The 25,289-nt window shown below is 37.2% G+C and overlaps 1 protein-coding gene across 1 annotated transcript; it reads left to right on the top strand.

The window, feature by feature from the left end:
• Positions 1-873: 873 nt before the first annotated feature.
• Positions 874-2,115, top strand: LOC130017025 (lissencephaly-1 homolog A-like). Its single transcript, XM_056107750.1, has one exon. The coding sequence runs from the start codon at positions 874-876 to the stop codon at positions 2,113-2,115; it is 1,242 nt and encodes a 413-aa protein (XP_055963725.1).
• Positions 2,116-25,289: the final 23,174 nt, after the last annotated feature.

Here is a 25,289-nt window from a genome sequence, read left to right as displayed (position 1 = left end):
GCTATTCGTGGGGATTTATTGTTCCATATGAATTTCAGGAGTATTTTATCAATTTATTGAGCATACACATTCAACCATAGCAACAGGGCTGTTGGGAACATGCTTAGTGTTGTGACAGTCACATACCTTTGGGTGCCAGGGTTAATAGGGTGATTGCAGACATGAGTCTCAAAGGCCAGTGAGGCTTCCTGGATAGGACAGTGTCCTAAGAGAAAATTAGGAAAACAGAACATGCCAAGAAGATATGAGCTCTAAAACATGTATGAACACACAGGTAAAGATGTCTACTGAGGTTTCTTGTGGACACATACAGAGGAATTTATCATAAGGGCCAGAAAGAAATAACTTTAGAGTTTGAATGTCTGTGGAATCAGGATGTGGAGATACATAGTGAAAGAGCAGAGAAGCAGAGACCCTCATTTGTAGTCCTGGTAGTGAGAAAAGGGAAGGATGGAAGTGGTGTTGTGTGTGGGAGGAGAGAAATCAGAGTTGGTTTTAGGTCCTGTAAGTCTCAGGAGTCTCTGTTCTACTGTCTCTTCCTTTTGCAGAGACTAAGCCCAGTGTTCCATCCTTCTTGTTCTTTCTCTCCATCCTTCCTTCTTTCCTTCTAAATCTGCCAGTCTCCCAATACTCTATGAAAGCAAAAGTGGGGTGAGGCCCTGCTAAGACTGAGGGTGCTGAGATTCCCAGGAATCAACCTGACTTCTTGCATATCTTTTAACTGCAGATTGGATTCATTTGTGAGAGAAACATTTATATAGTTTGAAAATCCAATTAACAGCCTATTGAATTATATATCCAGGATATGCAAGACATTCTCCTTTTCCAAGAGTGAAATAGCATAACATCAAATAAGTTTGACTCTATGGCCAAATGGCACTGACCCCAAGACAACGAGGAGAACTCCAACGGGCTATAGCCGATTACCTCCATTCAAATGGCTTTGAACAAGCATATTCTGTTTTTAAAACAGAAGCTGAATTGGATATGAATCAAGAATTAGATAAAAAATGTGCTGGGCTCTTGGAAAAGAAATGGTCGATTGTTATCAGGTTACAAAAGAAGGTTATGGATCTAGAATTCCAACTAAACCAAGCTAAAGAAGAATTGAAAGCAAACGAGTGCCTTGAACGAAGACAAAATGCAATAGAATGGGTTCCTCTTGTTACCGAAAAACATTCTCTGAATGGACACAGTGGTCAGATGACTAGAGTGATTTTCCATCCTGTCTTCACTGTTATTGCTGTTTCCTTCGAAGATGCTACAATTCAAGTCTGGAATTATGAGACTGGGGCTTTAGAACAAACTCTTAGAGGCCATTCAGATACTATTCATGATATTTCATTTGACAACAGTGGGAAAGTGCTTGCCTCTTGCTCTGCAGATGGTGTCATCAAAGTATGGGATTTTCAGCGTTTTTTCTGTGTTAAAACCATCTATGGCCATGATCACGACGTTTCTTCAGTAGCCTTCATGCCCGATGGAGGTTATATAATCTCTGCCTCACGGGACACAGCCTTAAAGATGTGGGACATAAACACGGGCTACTGTGTGAAGACATTCACTGGCCACACAAAATGGGTCCGTATGGCACTACCAAATCAGGATGGCACGCTGATTGCAAGCTGTTCACATGACCACACCGTCCGTATTTGGAATGCAGATAGTGCGCAGTGCATGAATGAGCTTCGGGAGCATGAGCATGTGGTGGAGTGCATTTCTTGGGTGCCAATAAGTGCGCATCCTGCTATTTTGGAAACCATTGGTGTTGATTCTAGCAAGTTGGATCAGCCAGAACTCTTTTTACTATCTGGTTCAAGAGATAAGACAATTAAGATGTGGAATATAAGCACCGGCAAGAGCCTTATGACCCTAGTGGGTCATGATAACTGGGTTCATGGGATCTTTGTCCTTCCCCTGGGCACTTTCATCATAAGCTGTGCGGATGACAAGACTATACGCATATGGAATTATAAGAACAGACGGTGCATTAAGACTCTCAAGGCACACAATAATTCTGTCTACACCATGGATATCCACAAGATGACCGGCTATGTGGTAACCGGCAGCTTGGATCATACCATCAAGTTATGGGAGTTCCAGAAACCTCATTGAATGTCAGTTGAGGTTTCCCTATTTCTTCTGGACACACTATCATCACAGTTAATCCATTGGGCTGTGTTGAAATAAAAAGTGTCCTTGCATAAAAGTTATTCTGGGTGCAGACTGTGCTTCTTAAACGTTACACTCAAAATATTCATTTACACACTTGGTCTAGAAGTAATAACCTTGGTAGCAAAGAGCAAAAGAACTTGTCCATGGTTGGACACTTGGTACTGGTGGAGGGCATGAGGAGAGGTTTGAGAGTTCACTGAATGGATCACTTAAACAATAATAGAGGGGAATGGTCATTCTGGACCAGGAATAGGTCCTTAATGAGGTAAAATGGCATTCATATTGCTTCCTTACCAGTAATAGTATTGGAAACAACAATGTATAAAATAGGGGGTGGAAGAAAGAAAAAAAAAACCAATGCCTGCCATAGAGGCAGATGGGGAAAGGAGGAAAACTCTGGACATTGGTGCATGGAATGGGCACTGCTGATGGGACTGTGGTTGAAAAATTTTATGCTTAAGACTCAACCATGTAGAGCTTTATAATTTTGTATTTCACTATGATTCTGGAAGAATATTTTTTAAAAATTAAAATAAAATAACCCAGATCATTGCAGCTCTAAACATGATCACAATGTTTCTACTAATTAGTGGTTAAATTAATTAAACTAGTGCACCAAACTGAATCGTTGACAGTGTCTTTTTACACTGAATTATTAATTCCTGTTTTCCTTTTTGCTATTTGTGCTTGACTGATGCTTCTCATGGGTGAAGTGCTAGTTAGAAGGACAGTTTCTGAAATGTGTATCTATGTAACATCACTAAAATCCATTTATAAATCATCTTTACGAATGTTAAATAGTAAGACTACAGGTAAAAAAAATCTTATTGGGTGGGGCTATGGAAATTGTACAGCAGGTGGGATTTTGCCTTGCACATAGCCTACACAGGTTCTATCCCTGGTATCCCATTATTGTCCATCAGGCACTACCAGAAGTAATCACTGAAAGCAGTGCCAGAAGTAAGCACAGTTGAGTGTGACCCAAAATTAAACAATAAAAACAAAAACAAAATTTTCCAGATCATTATTTTAACTCAGGATTACACGTTGTAATTTTTGTCATAACACATCTGCCAAATCAATAGATAATGCATTATCATGGGTATTCATATATGTAAGTAAAAAAAAGATAGTGTGTAATTGTTGGAGACCTGAAAATTAGTAAATCTTTCATATTTTTGACTATCCTATAAAGTGTATAGTATGAAGTTAATTGTTTAAGCATCATAAATCTATTTCCTTACATAGAAAATGGATTTTATTAAGTATATAAGATAAAATGATCCTGGAATTTATAAATCTCTCTTCTTATAAAATTCCACATAATGAAATCAATTTTCATAAAAATAAATGTTTTTATCATACTTAATTCTTTTTACTGATCAAAAGACTTAATTATTTTACATTGATAATTGTTAGACACTGAGTATGTAATAATTTTTTTAAATGAGTTCATAAATTTTCATTAATATTTGAAAAATATATATTAAGAATAAATATACTCCGGCATATAGTGCCACCAGCAGGTCAACCTGTACCTGAAAGATGAGTGCATTAGCAGCCTGATTGTGCCTTCAGGTTTCCTGATACCCTCAAATTGCTGCTGTGCCTTTGGTTGGACCCCAAGTACTTGGGACCAAGTTTACCAAGAAATTAAATGGCCATAAGTTAGGTATGTGGGAGCCACACCCACAAACCATCTCCGGCTTAGCTATACAAGATCATTTATTGGTCTTATTTCAGAGACCCATAAATCTTGAAAGAAATCAAAAGCCGCAGTGAGGGCCGGCAGCACGGCACACTATGGGTGAGCAGGCCAGCCCTGCAGGGTTTATGCCAGTAATTTATTTCCCTGAAAAAGATGGAAACAAGGGCCAGGATCCAGAGATACACAAAAGAATCTCGTCCAAGCAGCTCGCTGCAGAGATGCCTTCGAACTTCAAGTCAGGCCGACTTCACCAGGGTGCCTCAGACAGGGGCAGGAGTTATCCCTCCACCAGCCCCCTAAAAATACACCAGTGGCCACCAACTTCCAGAACCCAATGAGAAGTGCAGGTACTCAGGTTTAGTGATGGCAAACTCCAGGCCTCAAGGGAAAAGGGATATGGTGGTCCTTCTCATTCCCCCTCCCCCCATCACTCATGGGACCCTGGGGGTCATGCCCACAAACTGCCTTCCACTGCTTCTTAAGCTCTTTAATGGCCATGATCCAAAAACATACAAAAGATTCTCTGAACCAAGTAGCTCGATGTAGAGATTTCTCCAGACCCTAATTATCTAAAATCTTAGAATTCCAGGAGCACACAGCTGCTTTTGCGGCCACACGACATCTTATGCTATTCATAACAAGCAATACAAAAGAGTGTATGGGGGATATTGTCTGCCATGGAGACAGGGGGAGGAGTGGAATGGGGGGGATACTGGAGACCTTGGTTGTGGAAGATGTGCACCGGAGGAGAGTTGAGTGTTCAATCATTGTATGACTGAAACTCAAATAGGAAAGCTTTGTAACTATTTCTTACGGTGATAAAATAAAAATTACATTCCAAATTAAAAAAATAATTTGGAGTTCGTGCCTAACTAAGTTAGCTTAATCAATGGCCAAATAAATAGCAGTTCTCCAATATTAAAAAAAAAGAATAAATATAATCAAATAAAAAATCCTTCTGTGTACTGATGAAAAATTCTAAACGGAGTACTTTAAACACTTCACCTGATGAATAATTTAATAATTTTTGAGGACTGTTTTAGTATTATATAACGCAAATAAATTTAATCAGAGATTTAACCTCAGATGATTAAATACTTAACTAGAATAAATTTCCCTTCAAATCCTTAATCTAACATTATAGTTTGGTATACATAAAAAGTAAATGAAAATTGCATCTTGTGTGAAAGAGGGGCGAGATTTCAAGGATAGACATCAGACCATTCTTAAAGTGGAGAGTTAGAGTGAACTCACTGTCCTATTCATAATATTTTGCCATCAGCAGGAACTAAATTGTGCTCTTCTATACTGCACACTTTCAGATTTGTTTGGCTCACAAAATGTATTTCTGTACAATTAAAGATTCTTCCTGCATATATACATGAATGTAAAAAACTGCTGATATAGACTTCTGCTTTTTTGTTTGTTTTTACAAAAAATCAGTTTACAAGTAGTATCTTAACTAAATTAAAAATCGGTGTTTGGTTAAATGCAAAAATATCTATTTAACATGACTAAACCACTTGGCAGATGAATAGAATAGAGCAGATTTTACAAAATTGCTCAACTGCTTTTGGATTCCAAATGATTCATATGCATTTAGGAAAAATAAATTTGATCCATATTTTAATGATTGGCTCTGAAATGTAGATAAAATGCCAGAATGATAATTTTAAAGTCATTGTTGAATCTTTCTTATATAGAATGTGATCAACACATACCCTGTGTTGTGAATCCGATGGAACAGCTGTACCTGGACTCTTGCATGCAATTGCAATCACTGGACCACAAAAGGACATAAAATGAAGCAGAAGAAACTTTAATTATCACAGAATATGAGACTTTCCCATAGAAAAACATCCTTAATCTACAAATTTCCAGTGAAGTGTTACTCTCTAGGCAATTATTTCATCGAACTGGAGGCAATGTTTGAATTATAAATAGGTATTTTAGGGTTGTGAGAATTTTTTTTAATTTCCCTAATGGTTATTGCAAGATTTAATAGAAAGAACATTGATACTTGAGAAAAATAGGTTTGATCTATAATACTGGAGTTAAAAATATATTATCAGCTATCTGACTATGGGAAAGTTACATGGTTTTTGAAACACAGTCTCTTTTTTCATAGAACAAATAATAATTACAATAACATGGTAATTAAATAAGATAATATTATTTTTCAGTTCCAGACTTTTCATGGGAATTCATTGAATAATACCTCATCATTTAATATATAAACAGAAACAAAAGGAAATATTATTCAATAAAGGAACTTGCTAAAGGTACAATTTAAAGAAGCATAGTTATTAGAATGACACATATTAGATTTTTAGCATCAGTTTAGAATATTCAGAAAGGATATATATGAACTTTCCATTAAAATAGGAAGTTTTGAGGATATAATGCACAGCATTTCCTCTGTAACTGTGTCCCAATAAGCGTATTCCTTTTATAACTCAGAAATGTTCAAAACCATTAGAGACAAACAATTGTCAAAAGTTCAAAAGATATTTTCACAAGTTTCCTTCATTTTATGCTTAGGATAATAGAAGTAGCACTCTCCTCCCGTTGTTCATCAATTTGCTCAAGAGGATCCAGTAACATCTCCATTGTGAGACTTGTTGTTACTGTGTTTGGCAGATTGAATACATCACGGGTAGCTTGCCAAGCTTTGTCATGTGGGCGAGATACTCTCGGTAGCTTGCTGGGCTCTCTGAGAGGGGTGGAGGAATTGAACCCAGGTCGGATGAGTCGGCTGTGTGAAAGGCAAATGCCCTACCCACTGTGCTATGGCTCCAGCCCAATAGAACTAACAATCTGAAATTATATATCTTGACATTTTAGACCTCTAATGATAATAGTTTCTCTTATATGATCAACTAGTTTAAATGTTCAACGGAAAATCAGTAACTTACCTCAGTTTAGAAGTGGAGTATCCATGTTTAGTTACCAAGGACATATCTTACTACCCATTCCTCTCTTTCATATACCTAACTTATTAGTAAAAACAGCTACATACTTTTTTTTCAATTGAGACATTGAAATAAGAATTTCATACAATTTCAAAGACACAAATTACTCTGTAGGTAAAAATTCATAACATGAACTCTTTTTATTTTACCATAACTGGCTGTGCTCAGGGATACTCCTGGTTCTGTGCTCAGGGATTACTCCTGGTGGTGCTTGGGTTACCATAAGTAGTGCACCTGCTTGAACAAGGGCTTGCTACTTGAAAGGCAATCGCATTATCCTGAACTATCTATCTGACCCAGTATACCAAAATCTCTTATACTTCTTTGTTATAACATAAACACTCTTAAGGATGGAAAATCTTAACCAATTCTTAATTTTTTTAGGCTTAACTCTTTTGATACCATAGCACTGTGGCACTGTCCTCCCATTGTTCATCGATTTGCTCTAGTGGGCACCAGTAACGTCTCACAAAAAATTGTGAGTCTTGTAACTGTTTTTGGCATATCCAATATGTCACGGGGAGCTTGCCAGGCTTCCCTTGAGGGCAAGATACTCTCGGTAGCTTGCCAGGCTCTACAAGAGGGGCAGAGGAATCAAACTCGGGTTGGCAATGTTGGCCGCATGCAAGGCAAACACCCTACCTGCTGTGCTAACACTCCAGCCCAAAATTGTCAAGAAAGAATTTAATTGTATAGGATTAATTTTTCAAGAATACTTGGAACAGACTTTCATGCTACTCTTTGGAACATACATATTTTACTAGTCAAAGTGAGGTATAATTTTTTTTAGATTCCAAATTTAGGTCTATTTATTGGTGATTTTTTATATAGGTTTAATGCTTTTAAAAAAAATTTATTAGTGAAATACCATGAGGTACAGTTGTAGACTTACAAATTTTTGTGCTTGGGTTTAAGTTATACAATGATCGAGTACCCATCCCTACACCAGTGCCCATTCTCCACCACCATTAATCTTGACATAGGTTGTTATTAGTTACTTTTAGGTACTCGTAATAGAGTTAGTTTGTATTTTACATAGCAAACAAAACATGAAAATTCAAGAACAGTTAAAATGAACAAAAAGCCATTTACATTCCTACTAAAATTGATTTTTTCTTAATATCTTTGCAACTTATGTTTTTTGCTATGGTAGGTATTGAACTTAAGTTCTGACACATGTAAGACACATGGTCTACAGCTCAAATACATCCCACTCCCATTTTGATACAACTTTATATAAAAAATATTTTACACAAATTCTTTGTCAAAAAAAAAAAACAATATACAGAATTGAATGCCCATCCTCAGTGCAATCTTACAAAGAAAATATCCTCAAGCATAACGATTTCAGGATCACTTTTATGTACTATTTTAATTTTTATAGAAAACTACAACTAAAACAATTATTTTAATAATTATGAAAAAGATCTGAGCTATGGAACTTGTTCTAAAGGCTGGAGTACATTCTTTGTATGCAGGAGAACTGGGTTCAGTACCTGGCATCTTATGTTCCCTTGAGCACAGTTGTAAGAGATTTTGACCTCCATCAAAATTTAGCCAAAAAATCTAGAAAAAAATGAGGAAAGAAAGCAAAGCAATAAAATCTATATATAGAGTCCAAGAATTGAGAAACATTTTTTATATGCTGTTACATCTGTAATGCATAGAAGTGGCTATGTGGGAAGTAACTTATCTCATAATTGTGACTTAAAAATAATGTGGGAGAACCCCTGTGCTTTAAATTACTTTCTCCACAAGCTTTCATATAATGACTGAATACCTATAATCAGAACATTATTTTCTGCACTGTAGGTATACTATATTTTATATATAAAAGTGAACAGAGGGTCAGGAAACGTGGTGCTGGGCACATTGAAATGGCAGAGGTCAGGCATGGAGGCTGAAGCCCTTACTATGTTTCGTTAATTTCCACATATGCGAAAGATTCAGTATTTGTCCTTTGACTCATTTTATTCAACTGATACCCTCTGGTTCTATTCTTATAGCAATGATGTGCTTTATCTTTTCTTATAGTTAAACCGTTTTCTGTGGTATAAGTATGCTAGAGCTCCTGTATCCATTCATCTACTCCTAGGCTCTGGGGTTGTTCCTAGACACTTGTTATTGTGAATGACACTGAAATGACCATAAAAGTGCAAATTCATGGGGGTATGGTGCTGCCAGCATGCCAACCATACCTGTAGGACAAGTGCATCGGCAGCCTGATGGTGCCTACAGACTTCTTGATATCCTTAAATCTTTGCTGTACCTTTGGCTAGACCCTAACAACTTTGGGCAAAGTTTACCAAGAAATTAAATAGCCAAAAGTTAGGTATGTGGGAGCCACACCCACAAACCACCTCCAGCTCAGCTGTATAAGCTCATTTATTGGCCTTATTTCAGAGACCCAAAAATCTCGAAAAATATCAAAAGATGCAGTTAGGGCTAGTAGCACAGAGGTAAGTGGGAACTCCTGATGGAGATCTCCAAGCCCGCTTGGATCGGAACTGGACCTCCTGTTCCCAGGTCCCCAGTTTTCCAATAGCTTGGCAGTCACACACAAACTTCCCCCGGCACCACGTAATCTCATCAATGGCCAAGACCCAGAAACCATAAACTAAAGCTCCTGGGAAAGGGTGCCATAGAATTCCCTGAACATAATATTCTAGCTATAACAAGCAATACAAAACAAATCGTCTAGCATTGCCTTTTCGGCAGGTTTGAGTGGTGGTGGGACTGGTGTCGAAATATCAAATGTCACCAAAGCAGAGAGAGAATATGGGGGAAATTGTCTGCCACACAGGCAGGGGAAGGGTTGGAATGGGGTGGAGAGGAGAATACTGGAGATTTTAGAGGTGGAAAATGTACACTGGTGAAGGGATGGGGGTTTGATGATTGTATAACCACCAAAGCTCAAACATGAAAGCTTTCTAACTGTATCACAAGGTGAGTCAATAAAAAGGGGGGATAGTAATAATAAAATAATAAAATAAAATTAACATTCTGAATTTTAAAAAGTAATGTGGAGTTCATGTCCAATTCAATCCGCTTAATCAATGACTGAATAAATAGCAGTACTCCTACATTATTTAAAAAAAAAGTGCAGAGTCTCCTGACTGGCTGTCCTCAACGGGCCCCTTGGAGGAGGGCGGGTTGAGTTTCCCTCCCCACCCCCCAGCAGAGCCCCAGCAGCTGAAGACCTCCGGAACCAGCCACAGCCCTGATGAAGACCACTCTCCAGATGCTCAAATGAGCCTCATGGATGAAGGAACCGGCAGAGGAACCCAGGTGTGAGGGACCCGGGGCTGAGATCTCCAAGCCTTCTTGGATCAGCCGTGTAATCCCATCAATGGTCAAGATACAGAGACTTTAAAACCGAGCTCCCAGAAGTACGCAGCCGCATTTGCGACCCCATGACCTCTTACTGTCTAGTTCTCACTCTCGGAGAACCATGCAGCAAAGCTAGCAAACTCCCCATGGCGTGGTCAATATGCCAAAACCCAGTAACAATGATGGGTCTCGTTCCCCTGACCCTGAAAGAGCCTCCAATGTGGTACTTGCAAAAATCTCAGGGCTAGGACAAATGGAGACGTTACTGGTGCCTGCTTGAGAGAATTGATGAACAATGGGATGACAGTGATACAGTGAGGCTGTCTATACAGTGAATATATTATCCTATCTCTCAATATGGCAGGGTAAAGAACGACCAACATTATACAGCAAGAGGACAAAAACCTGACATGCACAAAATATTTACAATTCTAAGACATGTTTTTCCTAATAGCAGGAATATAGGAGACAGAGATAGTGGAGGGAGTAAGACATGTGAGTTGCATTTGGCAGATTCAATTCCTAACACTGCATATAACCCCCCAAGCACCATCAAGAGTAAGCCCTGGGCACAGAGCCAGGAGTGAACTCTGAGTATTGCTAATGTGTTGTTTCCAAAAGATAAAAAAATGAAAGACAGAAATGCAGAAAGTGCTTTTATACTGACATTAGCAAGACCACCCTAATGGGAATATATCACTATATTCTAACCAAGATAAAGCTCTGAGAGAGAATATAGAATACAATGTATGCCTTTTTAAACATCTATACCAGCTGTAAGCATGGAGAAGAACATAGACCAACTGAAAAGCAGAGATTTCTGCCAGGGTACATAGTTAAACATGTCTTAGAAGAAACATGCGGATACATCAGCTCAGACACCCGCACGTAGGGATGGTTTGCCAAAGGATCACACTGACAACAGCACTGTGGGGTGGTTGACCTTCATTGGGACCCCAGCAGTCCCCCTTCCCCACCATCAAATGGAAGGTGCACTCAGCTAAGCACTTCGTGCTTGGGTACTGTTCCATCAGCACATTAGCATTGTAGCATCGTAGCACTGTCCTCCCATTGTTCATCAATTTGATCAGGCGGGAACCAGTAATTTCTCCATTGTGAGACTTGTTATTGCTGTTTTTGGTATGTTGAATTCACCACGGGGAGCGTGCTGTGCTCTGCCATGCAGGCGGGATGCTCTCAGTAGCTTGCCGGGTTCTCTGAGAAGGATGGAGGAATTGAACCTGAGTCAGCTGTGTGCAAGGCAGACACCCTACCCACTGTGAATCAACACATTAGGAATAAATAAATGCATGATGAAAATTGATATCACTAAAAATAAAATAAAAAATAAAATAAAAATTTATAAAGTGCAAATATAATTTTAAATTAATTTTTTTACAAAAACTCAGCATTGTACCTGTACTTGATCAAACTAAAAACAAACACAGTAAAAGAAAGAAACTCAGGCAAAAATAAAGACACCCTCCTGAATGGGAGAAATTTTCATACACAATACATCAGATAAAGGGTTTGGGGACTAAGAAATAGTACAGTAGACAGGGTATGCCCCATGCACAAGGCTTACCTGAGTTCAATCTTTGGTACCCCATGTGGTCTCTTGAGCACTGCCTGGAGTGATCCCTGAGTGCAGAGCCAGGTGAAAACCCTGAGCACTGCTGAGTATGCACCACTCCCCCGCAAAAATGGTTGACGTTCTAGTTACACAAAGGATTCACAAAGTTCAATAACAACAAAAACACCACAAAAATAGTGAGACATGTTGAATAAACACTTTCAGAAGACAAGTGGTGAGTAGGATATGAAATGTGCTCATAATTCCTTACTACCTGGGAAATGCAAATTTAAATGACAAATGAGATATTACATCAGTGAGAATAGCCTGTATAAGAGAGAATAGAAGCAAGCAGAAATGGCAGCTATGTAGAGAAAAAGAAATCCTCATTAATGTTCATGGAATGTCTAGCCTGTATAGGGAAGCAGTCTAAATTCTCCAAAAATAATCTTACTTTCAATGAATCAGAAATTCCATCTCTTGTAATCTACCCTGAACACAAAATAATTAACTAAAAAGGTTCAAAATGAAAAACTGGAAAAAATATTTCAAGCAAACAATCCCCTTATAATCATCAGGATGGCCATACTTAGGCAATATGGACTTCAATATTAAAGAAAAGAATGGTGGGATTTGTGCTCTAAAACTGAACTATCAATAATTTTATAAATCATAGTTATTTAATTACATTAAAAAATTTACAAAGAATTATGGATAGGAATGGTCATTTCTTATTCATCATGAAAAGCTCACACTCCTAAACACTTATACATCAAATAATAAACCATCAAAATGTTTATAGGAATTTCTAAGAAAAACATTATTCATTGCAGCACTTGGTACAATAGCTAAGTTATGAAATGAACCATGGTGCCAAAGTTAGATAAGTGGACCATAAAAATGTGGTATATATACACAATGCAATTCTATACAGCTGTAAGGAATGATTAAATGAAGTAATCCAAAAGGACAAACAAGGAATGATATCACTTATATATGGTTTATAGTATAACTACATCAGGAAATGCAATGTTTGAAAGAAAAAATACCTAGATACTCTTGTCCTCAGAGTAGTATAGGGAGAAAAGGGACAGAGAAGTAAATAAATCCAAAAGGGAAGACGAGATAGAAGAGAAGCAATAAGGTGAGGGATCAACGAGATCTGAACAAGTATGTGGGTATAAAGGATTACAAACCAGAAAGTCAAATACAATGAAAATAAGAGACCCAAATTCCAACCAACAAAATTTAAAGTGTGTCTATCTAGGTGGCAGGCTGGTATGTGTGTGGCGCGGTGTTGGGGCTGGGGTGGGGTGGGGGGTCAGGAGGGAACCTTGGGAACCCTGGTGAAGGCAAGAAGACAATGGTGGTGGAATTGTTGATGAAAAACACTATGTCTAAAATACAACTACGTATAGCTTTGTAAATCATGGTGCTTTAATAAAATAAAATTAAAAATATAAATCTAAAGAAAGATATTGACAGTAAAGCAATAGTTGTTGGAGACTTCAATACCGATGTACTATTTCTGAATAAATCAACTAGATTAAAATTCAAGAAGATAACACTGACTTTGATGGAAAAAACAAGAGAAGATAGGCTTATTTTTTGTCTGTTGGCTTGTGTTGGGGCCACACTGTGCTTAGGAATCACTCTTGGCAGTATTCAGTGAACCATATGTGTTGCCAGGATTTGAACTGAGGTTTAAACCAGGTTTGACCATGTATAAAACAAGTACCTTAACTATCTTTCATCCTCAATTAATTCTTTTTTTGCTTTTTTTCATTTCTTATTTTTTGAATTTTTTTATTTTAATGAATCACTGTGAGATACATTTACAGACTTACAGACTTTCATGATTGCATTTCAGTCAATGTTCAAGTACCTGCCCCTCCACTAGTGCCCATTCCTCTCCCCCAATGTTCCCAGTATCCCTCCCTCCACCCCTACCCCTTCCCGCCTCCTGCTTCTGCTGTAGGCACAATCCCTCCTTCTCAATTAATTCTTTATAAGGCCAATTAATAAACCACATTGGGTGGAGGATAACCTCTTTGATAGATGGTGTTGGGAAAATTGAAAAAGTCACTTACAAAATAATGAAATTGAATCCCTATTTTAAACCATGCACACTTATGCACACATGAATACACACATACATGCACTTACACACATATAAATTAGATTAACTATTTTGTTATAAGACCAAAAACTGTGAAACACTTGAAAATATAAGGTGTGCTATTTTTCATATTGTCCTTGGCAGTGATATTTTGAATTATGACACCAAAATGTTAGGCAATATAGCAGACATAAACAATTAAATAAAGAAATAAATAAACAGAAATAAACCTCAAAATCTTCTGCATATAAAAGGAAACAAAAAATTAAAAGGGAAAATATCGGAAAATAGTTACAAACAATTATTACATAATGAAGTAATACATAACATATATGAGGAGTTCTTACAAATAAAATCAAAACAAACAATTTCCAGAATTTTAAAAGGGAGGGTAAGAACATGAATAATTTCCCAGAGTAAAATATACAAATAACCACCAAATATATTTAAAGCTGAATGTTATCACTATTACTGATCATTAATCATCTGGAAAATGGAAATAAAAACTACAAAGTATTAAGAGTTTTCCACTAAAGGTGGTGATTACAAAAGTAAAGCAAAGCACAAGTGTTGGTGAAAATGTAAAGAAAGGGGAAGTCTTGTATGTTTTTGCTAGAAATGCAAACTGATAGAACTGTTAGGCATCACAATCATAGTGCCTCCTAACTACTTAAATAGAACAACAGTATGATGTGGTAATCCCTCTTTGGGGTATATACTCAAAGGAAAGGATGTATATCAAAGATGCACATACACTCCCATATAATTAGTAATTAATTAGGATATTAGAACCAGTTGGATGGAACTAAAGGATATCATATTATGTGTAGTAAATGAGAGGGAGAGGGATAAATATCAGATATACTCAATATATAGTATATCGAGAAATAAAAATGGAAGGTTTTAAATTATGTAAAGGATGACATCTCATGATTCTTAATTATATAACCAGAATGTCAAGTAAGGGGATAGTTAATGATAGGGAATAATGTGGTAGACTGGGTGTATGTATGTAACATAATAGCAATTATATACATATATACATATCCTATATGTATCATATAGATAATTTATATTAAATATATTCTTGGGACTTCAGGGACCACATGTGGTGACAAAGATAAAACCCTGGTCAACCATATGCAAGTTCAGTGGCATATCCAGCCCCCATCAAAGATAAACAAATTGTAAATAATCTAAAAGTAGTATACATAGAACAATGAAAAATAGAATGGTGGTTACCATAGATAGAAGGCAGGGAAATGGGGACATGTTCAAAGTGTACAAATTCCCAATCATGCAAGAAGTGTCAGTCAAGAGTTATAATGAAAAAATATGATGCCATATAAAGAAATGAAAACGTGCAAGTATTATATTTCAAAAGCTTTTATCACAAAAGTGATACCTATGTGAGGTCTTCTTAATGTATATGTATAACTATTTTGTATACCATAAAATATGCATGTTTTAATTCAAATATGCTTTTAGCATAATTTCCCAAACGTATCAGAATTATTATTCATGTGAGAAATAGTGATTCAATGTATCAATGCAATGCTAAAGGATTATTACATCAGTACTATTTATCAATCTTTATCACCCCCAAGGAGTTAAAAATTCTAAAGTACCCCTGTTAATAATTTCAGAATAGTCCTGCTTTATGTGTAAATCTTTTTTTTCCCCATTCAATCACTGTGAGCAACACTTACAAAGCTTTTGTGTTTGAGTTTCAGTCATACAATGATTGAACACCCATCCCTCTTTAGTCTATATTTTCCACCACAAATGTCCCCAGTAACAGGGTCCCCGCATCCTACTCCTCCCCCTGTCTCTATGGCACACAGTTTCCCTCTTAATCTCTCTCTACTTTTGGGCATTATGGTTTGCAATACAGATAGTGAAAGGCCATCATGTTTGGTCCTTTACCTATTTTCAGCACACATCTCCCATCCCAAGAGATCCATTCTACCATCATTGACTTAGTGATCCCTTCTCTATCCCAGCTGCCCACTCCCCCACCTCATAAGGCAGGCTTCCAATCATGGAGCAATCTTCCCATCCCTGTCTCTACTGTGCTTGGGTGTTGGTCTCATATTGTGATATTTTATATTCCACAAATGAGTGCAGTCATTCTATGGCTGTCCCTCTCTTTCTGACTCACTTCACTTAGCATGATACTTTTCATGATCATCCACTTATAAGCAAATTTCGTGACTTTATCTTTCCTAACAGCTGTATAGTATTTCATTGTGTAGATGTACCAAGTATCTTCAGCCAATTGTATGTTCTTGGGCATTCCAGTTGTTTCCAGATTCTGGCTATTGTGAACAGTGCTGCAATGAACATACAGGTGCAGATGACACTTTTACTGTGCTATTTTGCATTCTAGGTATATATTCCCAGAAGTGATAATGCTGAGCATATGGAAGCTCAATTTCTAGCTTTTTAAGAAATTCCCATATTGTTTTCCAAAAAGGCTGGACCAGTATGTATTTCCACCAATAATGAAAGAGAGTCATGGTTGTTCTTGTTCTGTTTGATGTGTGCCAGTCTCTGCGGTGTGAGATGATATATAATTGTTGTTTTGATCTTTATCTCCCTGATGATTGGTGATATAGAGAAGTTTTTCATGTACCTTTTGGCCATTTGTGTTTCTTTTTTGAGGAATCCTATGTTCATTTCTTTCCTCCATTTTTTGATGGGGTTGGAGGTTTCTTTTCTTGTACAATTCTCCATGTATCTTATGGATTCAGTTTTGATATTGAAGTCTTTAATCTAGTTTGATATGACTTTTGTTCCTGGTGTTAGACATGGCTCAGTGTTCATTTTTTTGCATGTAGCTGTCCAATTTTTCCAGCACCACTTGTTGAAGAGGCTTTCCTTGCTCCACTTTGCATTTCTTGTTTCTTTATCAAAGATTAAGTGATTGTGTATTTGACAGGCTGTGGCAGAATATTCAACTCTGTTCCATTTATCTGCATGTCTGTTTCTATTTCAATACCATACTGTTTTAATTGGGCTGGAGCGATAGCACAGCAGGTAGGGCGTTGGCCTTGCATGCAGCCAACATAGCCGACCCAAGTTAGATTCCTCCGCCCCTCTTGGAGAGCCCGGAAAGCTACTGAGAGTATCTCGCCTGCATGGCAAAGCCTGGCAAGCTACACGTGACGTATTCAATATGCCAAACATAGTAACAACAAAGTCTCACTATGGAGACATTACTGGGCCCGCTCGAGACGATCAGTGAACAACGGGAGGACAGTGACAGTGACAGTGACTGTTTTAATTACTACACCTTTGCAATACAGTTTGAAATTGAGAAAGGTGATGTCACCCATCTCTGTTTTAAGGATTACATTAGTTATTCTTGGGGCTTTATTGTTCCATATGACGTTCAGGAGTGTTTTGTCTATTTCTTTGAAAAATGTTATCAGTATCTTATAGGGACCACATGAACTCTGTATAGTGCTTTGGGGAGTATGGCTATTTTGATAATGTTCATCCTCCCTAATGATGAACAGGAAATGTGTCTCCATTTCCTAGTGTCCTCTCTTATTTCTTGAAGTAGTGTTTTGTAGACTTTTTTTTGTTTAGGTCCTTCACTTCTTTAATTAAGCTAATTCTGAAGTTCTTGATTATCTGAAGCATTATTGTGAATGGGATTCTTTTCTTAATATCTCTTTTTCCTCTTTCATTATTTGCATATAGGAAAGCAATGGACTTTTGGGTGTTCATTTTGTATATTGCCACTTTATTATGCATGCCTATTGTCTCTAGGAGCTTTTTTGTAGAGTCTTTACTATTTTCTTAATATAGTAATATATCGGCAGTCTCCTGCCCCCGCGCCTGACTGTCCTCGCCGCCGGGGTCCTTTGGAGGGGAGCGGGTTGAGCTTTCCTCTCCACCCTGACAAGGGCGCCGGTAGCCAAAGACCTCCAGGACCAGCCACCACCATGCTGAGACCACTCTCTGCACACATGAAGGTACTGGCAGAGGGACAAAGTCACGCGGGTTCCGGGGCCGAGATCTCCAAGCCTACTCAGATTTGGGCCGAGCATCCTCCACCCAGATCCTCCAAATTCCAGTAGGCGGGGGTCACACCCACCAGAGACTATAAAAACCAGCTTCCGGAACCGCTCGGCTGCATTCGCAGCCGCGCGACATCCTATTATGACATTTTATTCTCTCATTCCTACTTTGAACAAACAAGCAGGCTACCGAATGTAGCCTGCCCACATGGCAGAGTCTGGCAAACTCCCTGTGGCGTACCCAATATGCCAAATACCAGTAACAATGATGGGTCTCATTCTCCTACAAAGCCTTGAATATAATCTCAGGGCTAGGATGAAGGAGATGTTACTGGGGCCTGCTCGAGGCAATCGAAGATTAACAGTTTGATTTGTGATTGTGATTGTGAGTAATATATCGTCTGCAAATAATGATAGCTTGACCTCTTCCTTTCCTATCTGTATGCTCTTGATATCGTTTTCTTGCCTAACTACTATGGCAAGGACTTCCAGTACTATATTGAATAGGAGTGGCGAGAGTGGGCAACCTTGTCTTGTTCTTAATCTTAGAGACAAAGTTTTTAATTTCTCCCCATTGAGAATGATGCTTGCCATGGTCTTGTGGAGGATGGTTTTGACTATACTGAGGAAAGTTCCTTCAATGCCCATTTTGCTGAGTGTTTTCATCATAAATGGGTGCTGAATCTTGTCAAATGCTTTCTCTGAATCTATTGGCATAACCATATGGTTTTTATCTTTTCTTTTATGTTTAAAGCATTTCTATATTACCTCAGTATATGCAGTTTCTCCTGTCAGACATAACAAAGAACTTGTCAGTCATTTATTGTGCTACATATCCTACTAAAATGACCAGGAATGAGTAGCTTCATTCACTGAAAATTTTATCATGTAAAAATGGAAACTCTTCCTATTTGAACAACTTTTAAATACTTCTGAATCATAAAGACTGAGTAACTAGATCTCCTTTCTCAGTTCCTTACACTTACACTTATAGCAAGTAGTAAACTTCCAATCAGTATTTTCTTTACTTGATATGATCAATCAAAACTCTGACTTGATTTTAAACTATTTCTCTACTCTTTCTGTCTCTAACTTTTGGACATTTGTTATTTAATAAAGTTAAAAATACTTAATACCAGTTTTTTTCTCCATCCTATTTGCCAAATATCTACATGTTTTAGAAATATAAATCTACACTTTGTTTCCATATCCTAATTGAATTCTCAATCTGACATTAATACATAGCACTCTATGAAAACTGTTCTTATAAATTTCTAATTTATGTCAGTCTTCTCAGAATCAACATCTGTACTAAATTCTAAGACGTTTTCTATCTTCTTGAAAATCCATTCTGTCACAAATTTCTTTATACTACTCAATTCTATCTTCCTTTTCCTTAAAAAAATTGTCCTGGACTGGAGTGATATTACAATGGGTAGGACATTTTCCTTGCATGTGACCAACCCTGGTTCAATCCCAGGATCCCTATGTGGTTTCCCGAGCATGCCAGGCGTGATCCCTGAGCCTAGAGCCAGAACTAAGCTCTGAGCACTGCCAACTGTGGCCCAGAAACCCCCAAAATAAAATAAAATAAGAAGGGCCTTTCCTTACTATATATGTTTGTAATCTTCAAGTGAGATAGACTATTTGGTATATGTCCCTCTCCTTCTAGACAACTTAACTCACCATAACATTCTCTAGATCTATCAACAAACTATTGATAACCAATTTGATTAATCAGCAAATTTAATGATTTCATCTTTTCCTATACCTGAATACTATTCCAACATATATAAGATATGTAATACATATTATATATGTGTGTGTGTGTGTGTGTGTGTGTGTGTGTGTGTGTGTGTGTTCCAAATTTTTGCTCGAGCGGGCCCAGTGACTTCTCCATTGTGAGACTTCTGTTACTGTGTTTGGCATATCAAATATGTCATGGGTAGCTTGCCAGGCTTTGCCATAAGGGCAATATGCTCTCGGTAGCTTGCCTGGCTTTCCGAGAGGAGCAGAGGAATCGAACCTGGCTTAGCCGGGCCAGTTGCGTGCAAGGCAAACACCCTACCACTGTGCTATCGCTCCAGCCCAAATTATGGCTATTGTAAGAAAATATAAAATGAATCTGAAAGACAAAAGAACTTGAGACATAATTTACAGAAGTGAGCTTACTACAGTGGCTGAGGAGAATGAGGGATTTTATGGAGTGGGAGTGGAGACTGGGGCAATGAAAGTGGAGACAAGTGGAAAATCTAGTGTTGGAATGCTGTATAAATGAAACCCTACCATTAACAGTATTGTAAATCAGTGTGTTAAACATTTAAAAATTTTTCTTGCTTTATTTCTTGACTTTTGCTTAGCCACTCTTCTAAACTGTCACTAGTTACTCACTTTCCATTTTCCTCTTTTCTTTCTTCTTAATATACATCCACTTAACCAGTTTCCATAACTTCAAATGCTACATATAATCTTATATACAAATTTAATCTATAACTCAAATCTGAGTTATATATGTACCAAATCATTATTTCTCTTATATTCTTTTTTTCTGTTAGAAAATCATCAGTCAACCAAGAGCTTATGTGAAATATATGAAAATCAACCGCCTTTTCCCATTTTGTGAGCTCTCTCTGTATCTTGTCATCATTTCTTTAGAGATTTAAAAACTTAGCTTAAAATAGTCCCACTTTTTAAAATATTTGCTTCCACTTGATTGGTCAGTGGGATTTCTTTACTCTTTAAAGATGCCTTTAAGGAGAGAGAGAACAAAAGGGAGTGCCCTGCCCCAGAGGCAGGGTGGGATGGGGGAATGGGGGGTGGGAGGGATACTGGGATTGGTGGGGGTGGAGAATGGGCACTGGTGGAGGGATGGGTACTTGATCATTGTATAACTGAAACCCAATCACAAAAATATGTAAGTCTACAACTGTACCTCATGGTGTTTCACTAATAAAAATTTTTTTAAAAATTTGGAAATAAAGATAAAAATTCTCGAAATCAGAAACCAAAAAAAAAAAAAAAAAACGATGCCTTTAAGGACTGGAGCAGTAGCACAGTGGGTAGGACATTTGCCTTGTACCCAGCTCACCCAGGTTTGATTTCCAGCATCTCCATATGGTCCACCAAGCACAGCCAGAAGTAATTCCTGAGTGCATGAACAAGGAGTAACTCCTGTGCATCGATGGGTACGATCCCAAAAGAAAAAAAAATAATGCCTTTAACTCCAAAGATGTCATGGAATGTTCTGTCTATGGTTTCCTACATGTACCTTATAAATTCAGGTATGATATTGAGGTCTTTAATCCATTTTGGTCTTACTTTTGTGCCTAGACACAGAGATCTGATTTCATTTTTTAAAAAATTTTGCCTGTATCTGTCCAGTTTTCCCAGCACTACTTGTTAAAGAGGTTTACCTTGGTCCACTTCACATTTTTACTCGTTTGTCAAAGATTAACTGATTAAATATTTGAAGGTATGTGTAAGTATATTCAACTCCATTCCGTTGTCTACAGATCTATCTCTGTTGCAACACCATGCTGTTTTAATTACTATTGCTTTGTATTATAGTTTGAAATTGGGGAAGATAATGCCTCCCATCTTCTTTTTTCCCAAGGATTCCTTTAACTCTTGATGAGGGTTTATTGTGTCATAGAAATTTCAGTAACGTTTTGTCTATTTCTTTGAAAGATATCATGGGTTTATTTAGGGACCACATAGAATCTATACAATGCTTTGGGGTGTCAAATTTCCATTTCGACTATGTTAATCCTTCTGATAGATCAGCGGGAATAAATTTTATTTCTTCATGTCTTCTTTTATTTCCTGAAGTAAAATTTTGTAGTTTTCTTTGTACTGGCCATTCACTTCTTTAGTTAAATTGATTATGAGGTACTTGCTTTTCTGAGTCACAATTGTGAACGTGGTTAATACATATTTCTTCTTTTTTATTATTTGTGTAAAGGAAAGCCATGAATTTTGGGGTATTGATTTTTTAGTATACAAACCTATTGTTTCTGGGAGCTTTTCTGTAAAATCTCGAGAATTTTCTAAGTATAATATATCATTTGCAAATGGTGAAAGCATGATTTCTTCCTCTCCTATCTGGATGTCCTTGATATATTTTTCTTTCTTAACAGCTATGGAAATTACTTCCATTACTATATTAAATAGAAATGGTGAATGTGGGCAAACTTGTCTTGTCCCCAATCTTAGAGGGAAAGCTTTTAGTTTTTTCCTATTGAGAATAAAGGTTGTCGTGGGCTTGTGGTTAGATGGCTTTAATTATGCTTAGGAAAGTTTCCTCAACTCCCATTTTTCTTGAGTTTTTATGATAAATAGTTGGATGTTGTCAAATGCTTTCTATGCATCTATTGATATGATCATATTATTTGTATATATTTTTTGATATGGTGTATTATGTTGATTGACTTGAGAGTGTTAAACCATCCTTATATCCCCGGGATAAATCTTACTTCATTGTGGTGTATGATTTTTTGTGATGAGCCATTGGATTCTATTTGCTAGAAATTTGTTAAGGATTTTGGTATCTGTGTTCTTCAGGGATATTGTCCTGTTATTCTCTTTTATATAGTGTTTTGGTCTGCTTTTGATATCATGGTGATATTTGACTCAGAAACTGTCTGGAAGTGTTTTGATTTTTCAATTTCCTGGAATAGCTTGAACAGGATTGGAAGTAGATCCTCTTTATTTTATTATTTTTAATTAATTAATTAATTAATTGAATCACTGTGGGAAAACTTATTTTTCACCAAGAAGAACCCCAATATACCCCTCTCCCAACCCTCCCAATGCCTGTGAGGCAGATGAATTCTAGTTAACACTCTATCTGCTTTGATTAGATTCATTGTTTCGACAAAAGATGCATCATTATTATTTAGAGTTTACACCCCCATATCAGACCTGTGAAAAGACATTGCGAAATAATTTGTTTCTACAGCTGGTTATAAGAATCAAATGATGACATGTGGCCGCAATAGCGGCCGCAGGATATTAGATTTCTGATATTTTACTTATTAAGCCTGGAAGTATTTCTGCTGAGAGTCAGATAATTATGAGATTGGTTTCTGTGGCTCTAGAGCCATGGCCGTGCAGGAAAGCCGCTCGTGGGGGGCAACTCGTGACCTCGGTAGGGCGTGAAGCGAAGTAGGTCCTCTTTAAAGGTTTGAAAGAATTCACTAGTGCATCCACCTAGGCCAGGGCTTTTGTTTTGGGGAGACTTTTGATTACTATCTCAATTTCTGTGATAGTGATAGGTCTGTTCAGGTATCCAAATCTTTTTGGTCACCTTTGGGAACTTACAGGAATCCAGGAATTTATCCATTTCTTTGAGGTTATCTTGTTTCATGGCATAAAGTTTCTCAAAGTAATCTTTGATGATCCTTTGAATTTCTCAGGTTTCTTTTCCTTTAATTCTTATTATTTTTATTCTTTGTTTTTTTCTTTGTGAGTCTTGCTAGTGGTTTATCAATCTTGTTTATTTTCTCAAATAACCTGCTCTTGGTTCCGTTGATCTTTCAAATTGCTTTTTGAGTCCAGCTTATTAATTTCTTTTCTAAATTTTATTATTTCCTTCCCACTGCCTGGGTTGCTCTCCTTTTGTTGGTCATTTTACAAGATCTTAAGTTGTGAGGTTAAATTATTATGTGGGACTAACTGATGTATACTTTCTTCCTTCCGGATGTATACTTGCAAAGCTATAAACTTTCCTCTTATCACTGCTTTTGCCATGTCCCATAACTTCTGGTAACTCGTGTCTTTATTCTTCTTTGTTTCCAGAAATATTTTGATTTCCTCTTTGATTTTTCTCTCTAAGCCATTAGTTGTTCAGTAGTGAGCTGTTTAATTCCAGGTGTTTTATTTGATTTTCCATTTCTTTGTGTGATTTATTTTTATCTTCAGTGCATCATGGTCTGAAAAGATTGTTGATACAATTTCTCTCTTTTTTATTTTATGGAGGCATGTTTTGTGACCTAGCATGTGGTCTGTCTTGTGGAATGTCCTGTGTGCACTGAAGAACAATGTGCATTAAGCTGCAGGGGGATGGAAAATCTGATATATATATATATATATATATATATATATATATATAAACACAGTAGCACCCTCTCTTCCATTTTTACCTCAAATAAAATATATCCTTGCTGAGCTTTAGTCGGTTGATCTATCCAGAGGAGATGAAACATTGTTGAATTCTCTAACTATTATTTTCAAGGTATTTCTTTGAGTCTATGAACAATTGTTTTAAGTACTTTTCTGGTTCCTAATTAGCTGCATATACATTTAGGAGTGTGAGTTATTCCTGATGCATAAATCCCTTGATCATTAAGAAATTACCATCACTATATCTTATAACCTTCTTCAGTTTGAAGTATATACTGTCTGAGAGAGATTGTTATGGGGTTTTGTCCCATCTTTCCAAAGGAGGGACTGTGTTTGAGGGGCTTGTCTTAAAGTAGCCTGTTTCGTTTTTCTTATAACCATGAATTTGAGTCTATGGAGTACCTGAATTATTGTTTGTCTGTCAAGCTGTGTATTGTTCCTTCAAGTATGAATGGGAGTCTAACTGGGTCATGTATTCTTTTGGTGAGGCATTCATTTTATTGAGTTTTTTCATGATATATATCACTCTCTTCAGGCCAGGAGAGTTTCGTTAGATAAGCATGCTGTAACTCTCAAGGATGCTCCTTTATAAGCAGTATCATTCTTTGATCTTGCTTCTTTCAGTATTCTACCTGTATCTAGTATTTCTGTAATTCTGATTATGATGTGTCTTGGAGTATTTTTACTTTGATTTCTTTTAGCTCATACCCTTTGGGCCTCCTGAATCTGGTCTCATGCACTTTTTAGCGCTGGTAGTATCTCAACAATGATGGCTTTGACAGCTGCTTCTTCATCAGGGTCTTCTTCCTGTCCCTCTGGGACTCCAATAATACTTAAGTTTTTCATCTTAACTTCATCCCAATTTTCTCTTGATATCTATTAGTTTATTTTGAGGCTTTTCTCCATCTTCTGCTGATGTTTGAAGATTCTCTGCATCTCATCTTGGAGCTCGCTTCTGTCCTCAGCAGTTGTTACTCTGCTGTTGTGGCTATCCAGTGAATTTTTCACTTCAAATACAAAGTTTTTCAGACCTGTCATTTCTCCTAATATTTTATTTGTATTTTCATCATTTCTGTTCTCATATCCTCTTGTATTTTATTGGTAGTGTGATCCGCTGTTTCTTTGAGCTCCTTATGCATCCATAAGAACTCCATTCTAAATTCCTTATCCAAGAGGGTATATAGCTCATTGTTACTGCCTCGTTCATCGGGGCTAGCAACTTTACTCACTAAGCCTGGTAAGTTCATGCATTGCTCTACCATTG

This window comes from Sorex fumeus, unplaced genomic scaffold, assembly GCF_029834395.1.
Source record: "Sorex fumeus unplaced genomic scaffold, SorFum_2.1 ptg000171l, whole genome shotgun sequence".
In the NCBI taxonomy this organism is placed as follows: domain Eukaryota; kingdom Metazoa; phylum Chordata; class Mammalia; order Eulipotyphla; family Soricidae; genus Sorex; species Sorex fumeus.
The sequence above is the reverse complement of the archived record's forward strand: the minus strand, read 5'-3'. Positions and strand labels throughout refer to the sequence as shown.

Excerpts from the sequence above, each read along its gene's own strand:
- LOC130017025 (XM_056107750.1), top strand. The coding sequence starts at position 874 with ATGGCACTGACCCCAAGACAACGAGGAGAACTCCAACGGGCTATAGCC.